The sequence below is a fragment of the Rhinatrema bivittatum genome, chromosome 3 (assembly GCF_901001135.1).
Source record: "Rhinatrema bivittatum chromosome 3, aRhiBiv1.1, whole genome shotgun sequence".
Taxonomy (NCBI): Eukaryota; Metazoa; Chordata; class Amphibia; order Gymnophiona; family Rhinatrematidae; genus Rhinatrema; species Rhinatrema bivittatum.
Window position 1 is genome coordinate 2,113,843 of NC_042617.1, and position 16,321 is coordinate 2,130,163.

The 16,321-nt window shown below is 44.9% G+C and overlaps 1 protein-coding gene across 1 annotated transcript in view; it reads right to left on the bottom strand.

The window, feature by feature from the left end:
- The window catches only part of LOC115088464 (cullin-9-like), a gene marked incomplete in the record, with an annotated part of 195,027 nt that overhangs the window by 16,647 nt on the left and 162,059 nt on the right, over positions 1-16,321 (bottom strand). The window contains 1 exon segment of the mRNA XM_029596738.1: positions 10,990-11,123. Within this exon segment, the coding sequence (XP_029452598.1) occupies positions 10,990-11,123 (134 nt within the window).

Consider the following 16,321-nt stretch of genomic DNA (forward strand, 5'->3'; position numbering starts at 1 on the left):
TTTATATTAACATATTTCAAACAAATTAATTTAATAATTTTTAGCATTTTTACATATTTATTCATTTTTGTTAATCTATTTTTCATATAAAAATTTATAGTATAGAAAATTTTTACAATACGAGTTTTCAAATATTTTACACCCACTATATAGAAGGGGTGTTTACAAAAAACTTATTGTTATGCCTGTCAGTCGTAGACGGCTGCGACTTCTCATGCTCACCACTTTTTTCCCCGCTCCATCAAGTCTGGGAAGAATGGCGGTCTCTACCAGTCCACGCCAACCTCTCCGGCGTTCCTGGGAACAGCATGGGCGTTGCCGACCGCCATCTTGGACCCGGAGTTATCTAGACGCACATGCGCGCAAGGGCCTCATTTGAACACATCATGGCAGGAACCTCGGGGGCGTCCCCACCTGATGATGTCAACCCGCCGGAGTATTTAATCTGACCTGCCCTTGCCTTCCTCGAGTTAGCAAGGAGTTCCATCTTGCTGAATTCTCCACTTCAAAGACTTCCTGATCCTGACTCAGTCTTGGCAAATGGACGCTCTGAGTACCCACTCCTCGGGGGCTCCCCTGCGTTCCCGGCAATCCGCTCCTCAGAGGGCCTTCTTGCCTGACTGCTACTGAACCCGCTTCTCTGGTCTCTATCTCGCTCCAGGAAACTCCTTACTGTGAGTACCTCTACTGACGTCTACTAAATAGACTGCATTGATGATTCCACGTGGCATACCCTGATCCTCAGGCCACTATGGCCTTCCTTTTGTGGGAGTCATTCACCTTCCTGCTCTACAGAATACATACATACCATCTACAGGAGCCATTTCCGGATTCCGGCATCGCTACCAGTTCTTCAACATCAAACTGTACAGACATCCTCGGTATACCCCGGCTCTGCGGGCCACTACCAGATCTGTATTCATGAAGCTGCCTACGCTCAGAGGGGATCCCTGGCATACCCCACTCCGTGGGCCACTACTGGATCTTCTCAGCTGTGTCTCACTCTGGGTAATTTCCATCGCCCAGGACTGTACGAACATTTCCATTTCTGTGGAGACTAATCCTTCCTTCCTTCCTATTTAATAAAGTCTTCATTCCTAGCTGTGGTGCATGTCACTGAGACTGTGCCTGCTGACGGTGAGGCTCACAGGGCTCCTCCCTGTGGGCGGAGACATCACTCATCTCAGCCCAAGGGTTCACATCCTTCCTTAAACAGAACACTTATTTCTGCCCAAGTCAATATTTAATTTATGGTTCTTATTTTTCCATACATATATTGCGTATAATATTTATTCTCTTACCAAATCATTCACATAAAAGAAGATACTGTAAAAAGTTTATGTATTTCATGCCCAATATTTTTTGATACCAACATAAACGTCTTTATTTTTTATTCGTGTTCACATATAAATACCTAACATTAAAATCTCTCTAGCACATACATCCATCACACACATACCCATACACATAAAAATCACATACCTCGCTGTTTAAACACAAAATTCAGATTCTATAACAATATGAATCAATAAAGTGCAGCAATATAATTGTCAAGACAAATCTGATTCTGTAACAATATGAATCAATAAAGTGAAAAAATATAATTATCAAAGAATATAATTGTCACATTTAAATTCAATGATACTGAAGAAATAATGGTAATGATGTTGGTCCCTATATCCTACAAAGATCTTTGTTTCACCCTCTTTATCTGAAGGGCTTCCTCAGGGATGGACTAAACCGACCTGATTCGATACTTGTATTGAGAATGCCGGTATATAAAAATCCGAAATAAATAAATAAATAAATAAAAAATGCATCCACAATATCTCGATTAAATTAATCATATGACATCTCAACGATATAATTCCATCCTTCATTCATTAATTCTTCATGTACCCCACATCAATCTAAATACAAATAACAAAAATAAAATAAAAATAAATCAAAAATCACATGACAGCTACTGAATTTTTAATTAATGCATTAGCCATCACACACACACGGATGGCTCAATACTTCTTACCACTCGCCAGGCATTCTCAAAATTATCACATGGATCTTTTACTTTCTTTATTTTAAATTTCCTCACAAAACCCCGCTGATTTTCCAAAAAAGAACTTATAATGCAATCGATATGTCACACCACCTGGCATATATCTATAAAACAGACAGATCAATGCATCGTCAAATTCAAAATATGTTGAAAAAGTCCCCAACGGGACATGCTCAATCAAAAAGTGATTCAACATGAGAATACTAACCGGGATAACAGATGTATTCTACATCATTTAACCTCACACCAACCATGGAAATATTCAACAAAATATCAATTTCATCACATCCACAAGGAGATATCTATTTTACCATATCCACATGTACCAAAAAACCGAATGAGAATTCACCATCTGCAAAACATGACCATACCCGGGGTTAAAATGATTAAGACCTCATACACTTGCCGATGCGCTCCTCCAACTGCTGCATCTTACACTTACCCGGAACTGATGCATACCTGGCGTTTGAAAAGACGACGTGATGACATATAACCTACCACCTTCATAATATATACACTCCCACAATAGTAGTCCCCAAGCCATCATTCAATGGACAAATCGATACCCAACGTAACCCAACGTTATCTAACATCATATGAATACATTCCCACTCCACCGGACCATTAAGTCCCTTCGGGGCTGTAGAAGACCATTTAAAAATGAACCATTGTTTGGCTTTCTGCAACGCAGCAAGACAAATCCCCACCATTCTTCAAATGTATTTTCTTATAACAAAAAAACTTTATATCCTCCCATGAATGTTTTTAGTTGATCCAATGATCAACTAAAGGGGCATGCTCTTTCAATGCCTTTACACGACTCCGATGTTCTATAATGTCTGCCCCACATATATCAAGTCGCAAGGACATTTATTATATATATAACCCCACTAACTCTCACACGTAAACAATTCTGGTAATGAATATATATAGCTGGCATTTGGAGGCTGAAAATTTGTGCACTGTAACACATGTCTACAAACCGAACATGATCCACAGGGAACCTGTCCTCGAGTTTGATTATTTTCTATATCCCTGATATTGCCCCCTTTCAATCTGTCACGCAAAGATTGCCGTTTAATGGCAAAAATCGGAGATTTGTCAAACATTTTTAAATGGCGACAATATATACCAATGTTTTAAAATGATGTTTTTATATCAAAAACCTTCGTTGAACGAGGGACCCGCACAAACTACCCGAGAAGGTGCATCCCTATTATTTGGCAAAAAAAGATTTTTTCTATGAGCATACAGAGCTCTCTTGTATGCTTTCTTTACAGAAGATCTAGAATAACCTCGAGCCAAAAACCTCAGACAATTTTTAAACATTTTTTGAATTTGACGATGCATTGATCTGTCTGTTTTGTAGATATATGCCGGGTGGTGTGACATATCAATTGCATTACAAGTTCTTTTTATTCATTCATTATTAATTCATATTGTTATAGAATTAGATTTGTCTTGATAATTATATTGCTGCACTTGATTCATATTGTTATAGAATCTGAATTTTGTGTTTAACCAATTAGGTATGTGATTTTATGTGTATGGGTATGTGTGTGATGGATGTATGTGCTAGAGAGATTTTAATGTTAGATAGGTATTTATTGTATGTGAACATGAATAAAAAATAAAAATGTTTATGTTGGTGTCTTCTTCTTGTGTATGCTGAAGTCTTACTGTAAAGAAGAGGTTGTTATTTGGTTACCCTTTGTGTAATTATACAATATTTTTTGATAACATACAATCCTATAGTCATTTTATAGGCTGCATACCTAATTCCAATGGCATTCAGGCTAGTAATTTTCTCATTAGTCTATCAGTTCTTGACAAAAACTAGCCTCAGCACTGTAGCACGGTTCAGGCACTTTCTTTTATCTCAGCTGTTCTGTCTGTAAGGCAACCAGGCATCACAGGAAGAAACCGGTCCTGATGGTTGCTTTGACATTTGCTGATGCCTTTAACCTAGTGGTAAACTCTGCTGGAATGAGTTTCTTCTTCACAATGATTCTTAGAAAACACTGTTTACAGCATTATTTTAATTGTAGCCTTGGTTGCACTGGTGAGGTGCTAGCACTGATTAGGTTTCCCATGGAAAGACAGTGCTGTTTTTAGTGTACGTTTGTTGCACGGTGCCAGTGTTTCTGACATCCTTCCTTTTCTCGGGGGTGTGTGTTTACTTTCAGAGCCTCTGCTGAAGCAGGATGGACTTTGTTGTGATTGTTTCAACCTACACAGACTCTGGCTGGGAACTTCCTCAGATCTTTTCATCCAGCAACTACCCTCTCAATATCCTGACAGCAACTGCCCTCTCAATATCTGAAGCAGGTTTTCATTCCTCACAGGATTCTTACAAGAACCTGCATTTTCAATAATCTTTAAAACCAGCTTTGTAATATTGTTTTTACTCCTCATTGTGCAGCGCTAGCTAGTTTTTTTCTTTGTTTTTCTATACAATTCAAATATTGTGAAAGCTTGTATAAAATATAATAAATATTAACTATTTCATTTTTTGTGATTTTGTATAATGTTTCCTGTTTTCCTGTTACAGTATATATACTTTTTTTATTTTACAGTATATATACTTAAGAACTTTTTGACCTAGTTTCACTGCTTTAGGCATATCATCCTCATATATATATATATTATATAGCATATTGGATCTAGTCTTTAATTATTAGAAAGGGAATGGTGAATAAAACAGAAAATGTCATAATGCCTCTGTATCGCTCCATGGTGAGACCGCACCTTGAATACTGTGTACAATTCTGGTCGCCGCATCTCAAAAAAAGATATAATTGCAATGGAGAAGGTACAGAGAAGGGCAACCAAAATGATAAAGGGGATGGAACAGCTCCCCTATGAGTAAAGACTAAAGAGGTTAGGACTTTTCAGCTTGGAGAAGAGACGACTGAGGGGGGATATGATAGAGGTGTTTAAAATCATGAGAGGTCTAGAACGGGTAGATGTGAATCGGTTATTTACTCTTTCGGATAGTAGAAAGTCTAGGGGGCACTCCATGAAGTTAGCATGGGGCACATTTAAAAACTAATCGGGAGAAAGTTCTTTTTTTACTCAACGCACAATTAAACTCTGGAATTTGTTGCCAGAGGATGTGGTTAGTGCAGTTAGTATAGCTGTGTTTAAAAAAGGATTGGATAAGTTCTTGGAGGAGAAGTCCATTACCTGCTATTAAGCTGACTTAGAGAAGAGCCACTGCCATTAGCAATGGTAACATGGAATAGATTTAGTTTTTGGGTAATTGCCAGGTTCTTATGGCCTGGATTGGCCACTGTTGGAAACAGGATGCTGGGCTTGATGGACCCTTGGTCTGACCCAGTATGGCATTTTCTTATGTTCTTAAATGAAATAAAAATAGTATGTGGGTACCTAAAATGATATATCCATCAGAGAACCCTAAAAAAAGGGAGCCCTATTTGACACTAACATCCAGCGTCTGCACTGCAGAGAGGCATTGAAGCCTGTTCCAGATACAGCTCCAGCAAAGAGACTTGAAAAGGTTTCCAACAATTACAAATCGAGTCCTCTTTACTGAATACAGTCCATGGCATCAATGCAAGAATAGTTAGGAACCATATTTTCTCCTGAGGAAGACTGGATGGCGAAAGAGAGGCCTTTGTAGGGACAGAGAGAATACAGGATATAGCAGAAGTGGTCAGAGACTACAGAAACATCACTGGACCAACAACAGTCCTGTGAAACAATTACAAAGTACCCTTTCTTCTGCACTGTGATGCATCTGTATCCCCTTCTTAATCAAGGGATCTTCCATGTGACTCATCTTTCTTGAAGTCCAGCTCTATTGCAAGTGTCACTGTTTCATTGCAATATTTTATGTCGACATCTGTACATGTTATAAATGCATAACACTACAGAGAGTTTAGAAGCGCTGTGAATGAGGAATGATTGATAAATATGTGTGTGTGTTATTGTACCAATTTCATTCTTTGAAATATTTTTTTTAATAGTTTTGATATGCTTTGCCATTGTGTAAGAGAGAGAAACGCCAGTGAAGAACTGCAGCAAAAGTCTCGTTTGAGCAGTCTGACGTTTTATGTGGAAAGAAGAATCTTCAAAAGAATCAGTAAAAGCGGGTATGTGTTGCCTACAGGTCTAGAGCAACTCGCTACCTACATAATTGTACTGGGATAACAGACTCAAATGGGACTTCATATCGTTTTGAGGCTGCTGTACTACCACGGAGCTCATCATTAACCATGTTTCTTTCTTATTTGATGTTTGCCAGCTTGTTTATTGCTTACCATGTGTCTTATTGTACTATATCAGCTACCTCTACGGGGAGGGGGGGGGGGGATCTCTAGGGGGTATATTTGAGTAAAAGGGCTTTCAGTTATGCTGTTTCTTAGCACTCTTAGTTCTATTATGGTTGCATTTCATTATGTACATGGTGCATTTCTGTTTTGCTTTATGCCAATAAAAGCTATAAATGGAAAAAAAAAAAAAAGAATAACAGAGACCCCCCTGAGGCAGACATCGAAACTTGGACCCAGGTCGGGGTAGTAAACCCAAATACTAAGATAAGTGGCATTTTATTTTGAGTCATTCCAAAAGTGGTATTATTTAATAGAGACTGCTCTAATGAGGGATCTTCAGTACAAGATGAATTTATGTCAAACCTCTGAGAGGTTTTGAGAGACCGGATGCCGCCATAAGGACAGTGAGGTACTTGTAGAAACATCCAAATGGTGAAGGATGACCGGGATAATTTCGAACAAGACACTTGTTAAAACGCTTACCCCGAGCCAATTAAAATGGTTGACGGAGAGAGTGTCAGCTGTGAGCTTTAAGTCCAGATCCTGCCTTGAATATTCAGAGTTTTGAGCTTATATTGAGGTGATATTCTATAGGGTATAAAAGCCCTTGATATATGCACAGCGGAGAGCGTGAAGTTTTTCTTTTGATGACAAACAGAGGTTCAAGAGTGGTCGTGTCAGTACACTAGGGTTCGGAAGATTCATTGATCAAACAGTGAAGCGGGAGCCGAATGGCCATATTGAACCTAGTGTTTTTTCTGATCCACTCCTTTTTGTGCAGAACCGAGAGGTAGGAGTAATATTTTCTCATTGATGTTTGGTCTCTTCGAGTCAATTCCCCTGAAGAAGCCAGGAAGGCGAAACAAGGGTCTTGTTGGGACAGAAGAAAAAATTATACAAGTGGGGCACACCACAGAAGAGGGGGTTACAAATATGCTTTTGGGAATTTACATGTGGTATTGCTGAGTAGTAAGAGTGATTTAAGTATCACATTATAATATGATTTAAGGGTTATACAATACCAATATGGGGATATTTGTATAAGATATCGAATATATAGTAGTGTTCCCCAATGTAAAAGACCAACAACATTAACATCAGATAATTTGGGAATGCAAAAGAAGTTGAGGGACAGATTGAGGTGAGAAGTAGGATAGAGTTGAGGGCTATCAATAGTTGGGTCCAGGTTGATATGTGTGTGGGAAATTGTCAAGATGTTTATATGAAGCAGTAAGCAATATATCAACATCAGTGATTAATATATATGATTGATTTTATGCAAAAAATTGAAAAAATGTATGTCTTATTGTATTTCTAAATAAATAAATTGATTTTAATACAAAACTAGATTTTTGGTATGGTTTACCTATAAGCAACAAGTGCTTTTTTTCTTCTTTTCCCCCCAATTATTTACAATTGGGAGATTTTTTGTATATATATATATATATATATATATATATATATATATATATATATATACACACTCACATACACACATGCAGCCCTTAAAGCACAGTCAGAATCAGAAATATACTTCAAAGCATAATCAATCGAATGATGATTTATAAAATTATGAGTTGTGTACAGCATGTTAGTAGGGAATGGTTATTTACACTATGAAATAATAGTACAGTTAGGGGATACTCCACTAAACTAACGGGTAGAAGTTTTAATCCAAATTTAAGGAAGCAGGTTTCCATTCACCATGCAAACTGTGGCATTTGTTGCTGGGGAATATGGTGAAGGCTAGAAGTGGTGCTAATTGTACAAAGGTTTGGAGGAGAGGTCTGGGTACTTCCAGGAGAATGCAGCACAGGTCTGACCCAGCAAGGGCTCCTGCATTCGCTGTCCTAACCAGAGGCACGCCTCACTACGTAGCACATGTTCCCATCACGTGCCGCAGCTACCACTTCTCTGCACATCTCCTCAACGCATACAAACTCCTCAGCAATGCCCTAGGGAATCCTGCTGGGCTGGAGTTATCAGCAGATATAGAAATACTGCCCTTACTGCACCCTCCAGCTCACTCACACAGAGATCCAAGCACTGACCCCCCACCTCCCCCGTCAGTCACCATGTCTCACCTGTTTCCAGTAGGAACACACGCGGTTAACTATATCCACACCCAGCTCCTCACACTTAGCATCTTAAAAGTCAAATCTTCAAAAGGAACTGTATAAAATGCTTTAATAAAATCCAACAGCACTGCTCTGAAACCATACCTGGGGTGCTGATACTCTGCACCCAAGCACTGATCAGCCTTTTGTAGCACTGCTGTTAGAGAGACGTTACAGTGAGGGGTACCTGGGGTGGTGATACTCTGCACCCAAGAACAGATCAGCCTTTTGTAGCACTGCTGTTAGAGAGACGTTACAGTGAGGGGTACCTGGGGTGGTGATACTCTGCACCCAAGAACTGATCAGCCTTTTGTAGCACTGCTGTTAGAGAGACGTTACAGTGAGGGGTACCTGGGGTGGTGATACTCTGCACCCAAGAACAGATCAGCCTTTTGTAGCACTGCTGTTAGAGAGACGTTACAGTGAGGGGTACCTGGGGTGGTGATACTCTGCACCCAAGAACTGATCAGCCTTTTGTAGCACTGCTGTTAGAGAGACGTTACAGTGAGGGGTACCTGGGGTGGTGATACTCTGCACCCAAGCACTGATCAGCCTTTTGTAGCACTGCTGTTAGAGAGATGTTACAGTGAGGGGTACCTGGGGTGCTGATGCTCTGCACTGATCAGCCTTTTCCAGTACTGCTGTTAGAGAGATGTTACAGTGAGGGGTACCTGGGGTGGTGATGCTCTGCACTGATCAGCCTTTTCCAGTACTGCTGTTAGAGAGATGTTACAGTGAGGGGTACCTGGGGTGGTGATGCTCTGCACTGATCAGCCTTTTCCAGTACTGCTGTTAGAGAGATGTTACAGTGAGGGGTACCTGGGGTGGTGATACTCTGCACTGATCAGCCTTTTCCAGTACTGCTGTTAGAGAGATGTTACAGTGAGGGGTACCTGGGGTGGTGATGCTCTGCACTGATCAGCCTTTTCCAGTACTGCTGTTAGAGAGATGTTACAGTGAGGGGTACCTGGGGTGGTGATACTCTGCACTGATCAGCCTTTTCCAGTACTGCTGTTAGAGAGACGTTACAGTGAGGTGTACCTGGGGTGGTGATGCTCTGCACTGATCAGCCTTTTCCAGTACTGCTGTTAGAGAGACGTTACAGTGAGGGGTACCTGGGGTGGTGATGCTCTGCACTGATCAGCCTTTTCCAGTACTGCTGTTAGAGAGACGTTACAGTGAGGGGTACCTGGGGTGGTGATACTCTGCACTGATCAGCCTTTTCCAGCACTGCTGTTAGAGAGACGTTACAGTGAGGTGTACCTGGGGTGGTGATACTCTGCACTGATCAGCCTTTTCCAGTACTGCTGTTAGAGAGATGTTACAGTGAGGGGTACCTGGGGTGGTGATGCTCTGCACTGATCAGCCTTTTCCAGCACTGCTGTTAGAGAGACGTTACAGTGAGGTGTACCTGGGGTGGTGATACTCTGCACTGATCAGCCTTTTCCAGTACTGCTGTTAGAGAGATGTTACAGTGAGGGGTACCTGGGGTGGTGATGCTCTGCACTGATCAGCCTTTTCCAGTACTGCTGTTAGAGAGATGTTACAGTGAGGGGTACCTGGGGTGGTGATGCTCTGCACTGATCAGCCTTTTCCAGTACCGCTGTTAGAGAGATGTTACAGTGAGGGGTACCTGGGGTGGTGATACTCTGCACTGATCAGCCTTTTCCAGCACTGCTGTTAGAGAGACGTTACAGTGAGGTGTACCTGGGGTGGTGATACTCTGCACTGATCAGCCTTTTCCAGTACTGCTGTTAGAGAGAAGTTACAGTGAGGTGTACCTGGGGTGGTGATACTCTGCACTGATCAGCCTTTTCCAGTACTGCTGTTAGAGAGAAGTTACAGTGAGGTGTACCTGGGGTGGTGATACTCTGCACTGATCAGCCTTTTCCAGTACTGCTGTTAGAGAGAAGTTACAGTGAGGTGTACCTGGGGTGGTGATACTCTGCACTGATCAGCCTTTTCCAGTACTGCTGTTAGAGAGATGTTACAGTGAGGGGTACCTGGGGTGGTGATACTCTGCACTGATCAGCCTTTTCCAGCACTGCTGTTAGAGAGACGTTACAGTGAGGTGTACCTGGGGTGGTGATACTCTGCACTGATCAGCCTTTTCCAGCACTGCTGTTAGAGAGATGTTACAGTGAGGGGTACCTGGGGTGGTGATACTCTGCACTGATCAGCCTTTTCCAGTACTGCTGTTAGAGAGAAGTTACAGTGAGGTGTACCTGGGGTGGTGATACTCTGCACTGATCAGCCTTTTCCAGTACTGCTGTTAGAGAGAAGTTACAGTGAGGTGTACCTGGGGTGGTGATACTCTGCACTGATCAGCCTTTTCCAGTACTGCTGTTAGAGAGATGTTACAGTGAGGGGTACCTGGGGTGGTGATACTCTGCACTGATCAGCCTTTTCCAGTACTGCTGTTAGAGAGATGTTACAGTGAGGGGTACCTGGGGTGGTGATGCTCTGCACTGATCAGCCTTTTCCAGCACTGCTGTTAGAGAGACGTTACAGTGAGGGGTACCTGGGGTGGTGATACTCTGCACTACGGGATTCATCAGCGCTTCCCAGCACGTCCTGCCCAGAGCCTGTGCTGCCTCTTCATCGGCAAGAAAATGATCCGCAAACACCTGCTCGTGCTGCAGTGCACTTTTCAACCTGGGGGGGTGGGGTGGAAGAGAGACAAAAGGAAAATTAGTTCTTACCTGTTAATCTTCGTTCCTGTAGTACCACGGATCAGTCCAGACTGTGGGTTGAGCCTCCTTTCCAGCAGGTGGAGACAGACTAAAGCTGAAAGGATATCCTATATGAGGACAGAGCCTATCCTGTAACCCTTCAGTATAACCATTGTCAAAGCAGAAAATAACAAAACCAGAATAGGATCAAGCAAGTAACCATAAAGCTCAATGGAGCAACTGCAACAAACAGAGTAAGAAAACATGGTAGAACTATATGCTCTTGCATATACTTGCTACTTGAACAACCAAGGCTTCTGGTGTAATTGCTCAGGATTATAGTATAGAATTACACATCAAAATCTGTGAATCTGCAGAACAAGCTTCGAGAGGACAGGAAAAGAAAATACAAACAGGGAAGGGCGTCTTGACTGATCCGTGGTACTACAGAAACGAAAATTAACAGGTAAGAACTAATTTTCCTTTCCCTGTACGTACCTGGATCAGTCCGGACCTTGGGATGTACCAAAGCTTCCCTATACCGGGTGGGACTGAAACAGTCCCGCTCGAAGCACTTGTTGTCCAAAGGAACCAAAAACCGGCGCTTGCACATCCAAACGGTAGTGTCGAGCAAAAGTATGCAGGGACGTCCAGGTGGGGACCCTGCAAATCTCTTGCTGAGAGACCGATTGGCTCTCCACCCAGGAAGTAGCTTGAGAACATAGCGAGTGAGCCTTTAAGCCCTCCGGAATTGACCAACCTTGGCAGAGATAAGCAGAGGAAATGGCTTCCTTCAACCACCGTGCAATAGTGGTCTTAGAAGTCAGCTTGCCCCGATTGGGACCGCTCCAGAGGACAAAAAGATGGTCCGAGACCTGAAAGTCATTGGTAACCTGAAGATACCTGAGTAGAACACGTTTGACATCCAGTTTACGAAGGTCGCCTCCAGCGGTACCCGCAATCTCGTCTGGAGAAAAACGCAGGAAGCTCTACCGATTGGTTGACATGGAAGGCGGACACCACTTTCGGAAGAAAAGTGGGCACTGTTTTAAGAGAGACACCGGAGTTGGAGATTCGCAAAAAGGGTTCCCGACAGGACAATGCTTGAATCTCAGAGACCCGCTGAGCGAAGGCGATCGAAACAAGGAAAATAGCCTTGAGCGTAAGGTCCTTTACCATAGCCCGATGGAGAGGTTCAAATAGAGCAGAACAGAGGGCCCGGAGGACCAGATTGAGACTCCATGAAGGACAAGTATTGCGAGCGGGCAGATGCAGGTGTTTGACTCCCCTCAAGAACCGAACTACATCCGGGTGAGCCGCTAAAGGATGACCATCGACCTGTCCGAGAAGAGAGCCAAGAGCGGAAACTTGTACATGGAGAGAACCGAAGGAGAGACCCTTCTGCAGAAAAGAAAGAACTACTGAGACTGGGGCGAAGCGAGCTGAGACACCAGACTTCTCACAAACAGTCTCGAAGACCTTCCATATGCGCACGTAGGCTAGGGAAATCGACTGCTTTCGGGCTCGAAGCAAGGTGGAGATGACCTCTTCCTTGTAGCCTTTACGTCTTAAGACGCCGCTGTTCAAAAGCCAGGCCGCTAGACAGAAGCGATCGGCCTGGTCGAAATATACGGGTCCCTGCCCCAGTAGACGAGGAAGATGGCCCAGCCGCAGAGGTCCGTCCTTCGCCAGGGTGACAAGATATGCGAACCATGGCCTGCGAGGCCACTTGGGTGCTACCAGAACCACTGGTCCCCTGTGGAGTTCTATTCTCCTGAGAATCTTTCCCACTAGGGGCCATGGAGGAAACACGTACAGAAGAAAGTCTGCGGGCCAGGGAAGAGCTAGAGCATCCACTCCCTCCGAGCTGTGGTCCCTCCAGTGGCTGAAGAACCGATCGGCCTTGGCATTGTGCATGGTCACCATTAAGTCCAGGTGGGGCTGACCCCACCTGACGATCAGGTCCATGGCTGCTTCCAAGAGTTCCCACTCTCCAGGATCGAGCGATTGGAGACTGAGAAAATCCGCTTGAACATTCTCCTTGCCTGTAATGTGAGAGGCCGTCAGGCAATCCAGGTGTCGTTCCACCCAGGCAAAGAAACGGCTGGCTTCCAGGCGACTGCGGGTGCCCCCCTGACGACTGATGTACGACACGGTGGTGGAGTTGTCGGACAGCACTCTCACCACTTTGCCGCGTATGAGGGGCAAGAACTCCTGCAGAGCCAGAAGCACCGCCCTGCCCTCCAGCCGATTGATGTGCCAGCAAGTCTGAATGGGTGACCATATCCCCTGAGTGGACCGGGACAGGCAGACCGCACCCCAGCCCAAGAGACTGGCGTCCGTGGTCACTATCGTCCACTGTGGAGACTAAAGGGGCATTCCCCAGAGAATATGGGGGAGCGAAAGCCACCACTGCAAGTCGGCGATGGTAGGGGCCGAAAGAAGGAGGACCATGTGATACTGTTCCGACACCGGCTGCCAACGTGATAGCAAAGCTTTCTGTAATGGTCGCATATGAGCAAAGGCCCAGGGGACTAGGTCGATGGTGGAAGCCATGGACCCTAGGACCTGCAAGTAGTCCCAGGCCATTGGAAGAGGCAGCAAGATCAAGTCCCGGATCTGATCGATCAACTTGAGGGCCCACGCACGAGGCAAGAAGACTTTGCAGAGTTGGGTGTCGAAGCGGGCTCCCAGGAACTCTAATTCCTGGGAGGGCTGGAGTTTGCTTTTGGAATATTTCACTATCCACCCGAGACACGTGAGGAGGGCCAATACCCGATCTACCGCCTGTTTGCAGAGAACCTCCGATTTGGCCCGCACAAGCCAGTCTTCCAGATAGGGGTGAACTAGAACACCTTCCCGATAAGGGCTGCCACAACCACCATGATCTTGGAGAAGGTGTGAGGCGCGGTCGCAAGGCCGAATGGCAGGGCCCGAAACTGGAAGTCCTGATTGAGAATGTGGAAGCAAAGATACTTTTGATAATCATGGTGGATCGGGATATGGAAGTACGTCTCCATCAGATCGAGCGAGGCAAGGAACTCTCCGGGGCGAACCACCGCAATGACCGTTCGCAGGGTTTCCATGTGAAAATGTAGGATTTTGAGGGCTTTGTTGACCCGTTTGAGGTCCAGGATCGGCTGAAAAGCCCCGTCCTTCTTGGGAAGGACAGAGTAGATGGAATACTGACCTACGCCAAGCTCTCTTTCCGGGACCGGGACAACTGCACCCAGGCTCAGTAGTTTGGTGATGGTTTGCTCCACCGCTTCTCGTTTGGAGCGCTCGCAAGGGGAGAATAGGAAGAGATCCGGTAGGTCGCGGACAAGCTCGAAAGCGTACCCATCTCGTACAATGTCAAGGACCCACTGGTCCGACGTGATCTTTTTATTTATTTATTTATTTAATAACTTTTATATACCGACGAACGTTGGGAACATCTCGTCGGTTTACATAGAACAGAACTTAGCAACAGGCTTTACAATTATTGCATAATTAAATAAGGAACATTAAGAACATCTTGACCCATTCCTCAAAATAAAGGGAGAGGCGACCACCCAGGAACGGGATCGAGGAATGGGCCGGCTGACCTTCATTGAGTGGCAGGCTGGCCCTCGCGAAAGGGCCGACATCCATGAAAAGGCTGCGACCAAGACTGAGACCATGAAGAATAACCCCTCATGGCACCACCCAGTCCGCGTGGGGTATACCGTCTCTGTCCCCGGAAACGAGGATGGGAGGGTGTGAAGGAGCATGCTGGTCTCGGCCGATCCTACGGGAGCTTATGGACCTTATTGTACCCCAAGGAATCCATAAGCTTCTCCGGGTCCTCACCAAACAGCAACTTACCTTTGAAGGGCAGCAAGCCCAACCGTGCCTTTGAGGATGGATCAGCCGACCAATTGCGTAGCCAAAGGAGTCGCCTAGCTGACAAAGCCGAGGCCATCGCTTTTGCCTGAATGAGGAGGTGGTCATAGAGCACATCAGCCCCATAGGCGATGACGGCTTCTAAACACTCCGCTTGCTCTGCCTCTGCCGACGGAAGATCTTAGGCCCCAAGTAGCTGTTGGATCCATCTAAGACCTGCCCAAAACATGAGACTGCTGCAGGCAGTCGCGTGGACCCCCAGGGCCAGGACCTCGAAAATGCGTTTCATGTGCGCTTCAAGCTTGCAGTCCTGCCCGTCCTTCAGGGCTGTCAATCCTTCCACCGGGATGGTAATGTGTTTGGTGACCGCAGAAACGTAGGAATCCACAGAGGGATTTCTCAAGATTTCCAAACCGTCCTCCGGGAGAGGGTATAGCTTATCCATAGTGTGTCCCACCCGGAGTCCCACTTCAGGAGCCTCCCACTCCCGCAGGAGCAATAGCTTGTGCATGGGATGAAATGGAAAAGCGCTTGCCGGAGCCCTGAGTCCCTCCAGGATCGGGTCCATATTTTTAGGCAAGGAGTCTGTGAGGGTATCCGCAGAGGGCCCCTCCAACCCCAATTCCTGGAGGACAAAGGGGATGAGGGGCTCCAACTCCTCCCTTTGGAACATTTGGAGGGCCCTGGGGTCGTTCCCTTCCAGGGGAAGGAGGATAGCCACAGAATCAGAAAGGGGGTTGGGGTCCGGGAGGACCGGGTCCACCGGGGGATCAAGAGGGGGGGGCATACCCGGAACCACCCGCACCTGAAGGGACCCCCTGGGGTTCCGCAGCCGGGCCACAAGTCAACGGCGCGGAGCGAGGAATTTTTGCCGGGGGGGGGGGCTTCCTCTCCTCCTGCAGGCTAGCTAGGTAGGATTTATGCATAAGCAAAACAAATTCTGGAGAAAAAACGGGTCCTATATTTGGTATTATTGTTTTGAAATACTGCTCTAAGTTAGAATGGATCTCCCAATACTAGTATAAAAGTGTAAAGGGCAAGTAGCATTATTTTTGCTGTTAAACTATTTAGGAAATGATATTTTTTAATTTTTGTTTGTTACTTGGAAAAAGTATAAAATCTGTGTAAAATGATAGATATATTTCTGTCCATATATGTTATGATTTATTGAAAATTTGAAAATTAAAAAAACAAAAACAGGTCCTGGAACTCCCGGGGGGGGGGGTAGCTCCATAAAATTTGGGTCCCCAGCCCCAGGCAGCTCCCCTTCCGAAGCCGCCGGACAGTCCCCGACCGCGAGGGTCTGCCGCCTAACAT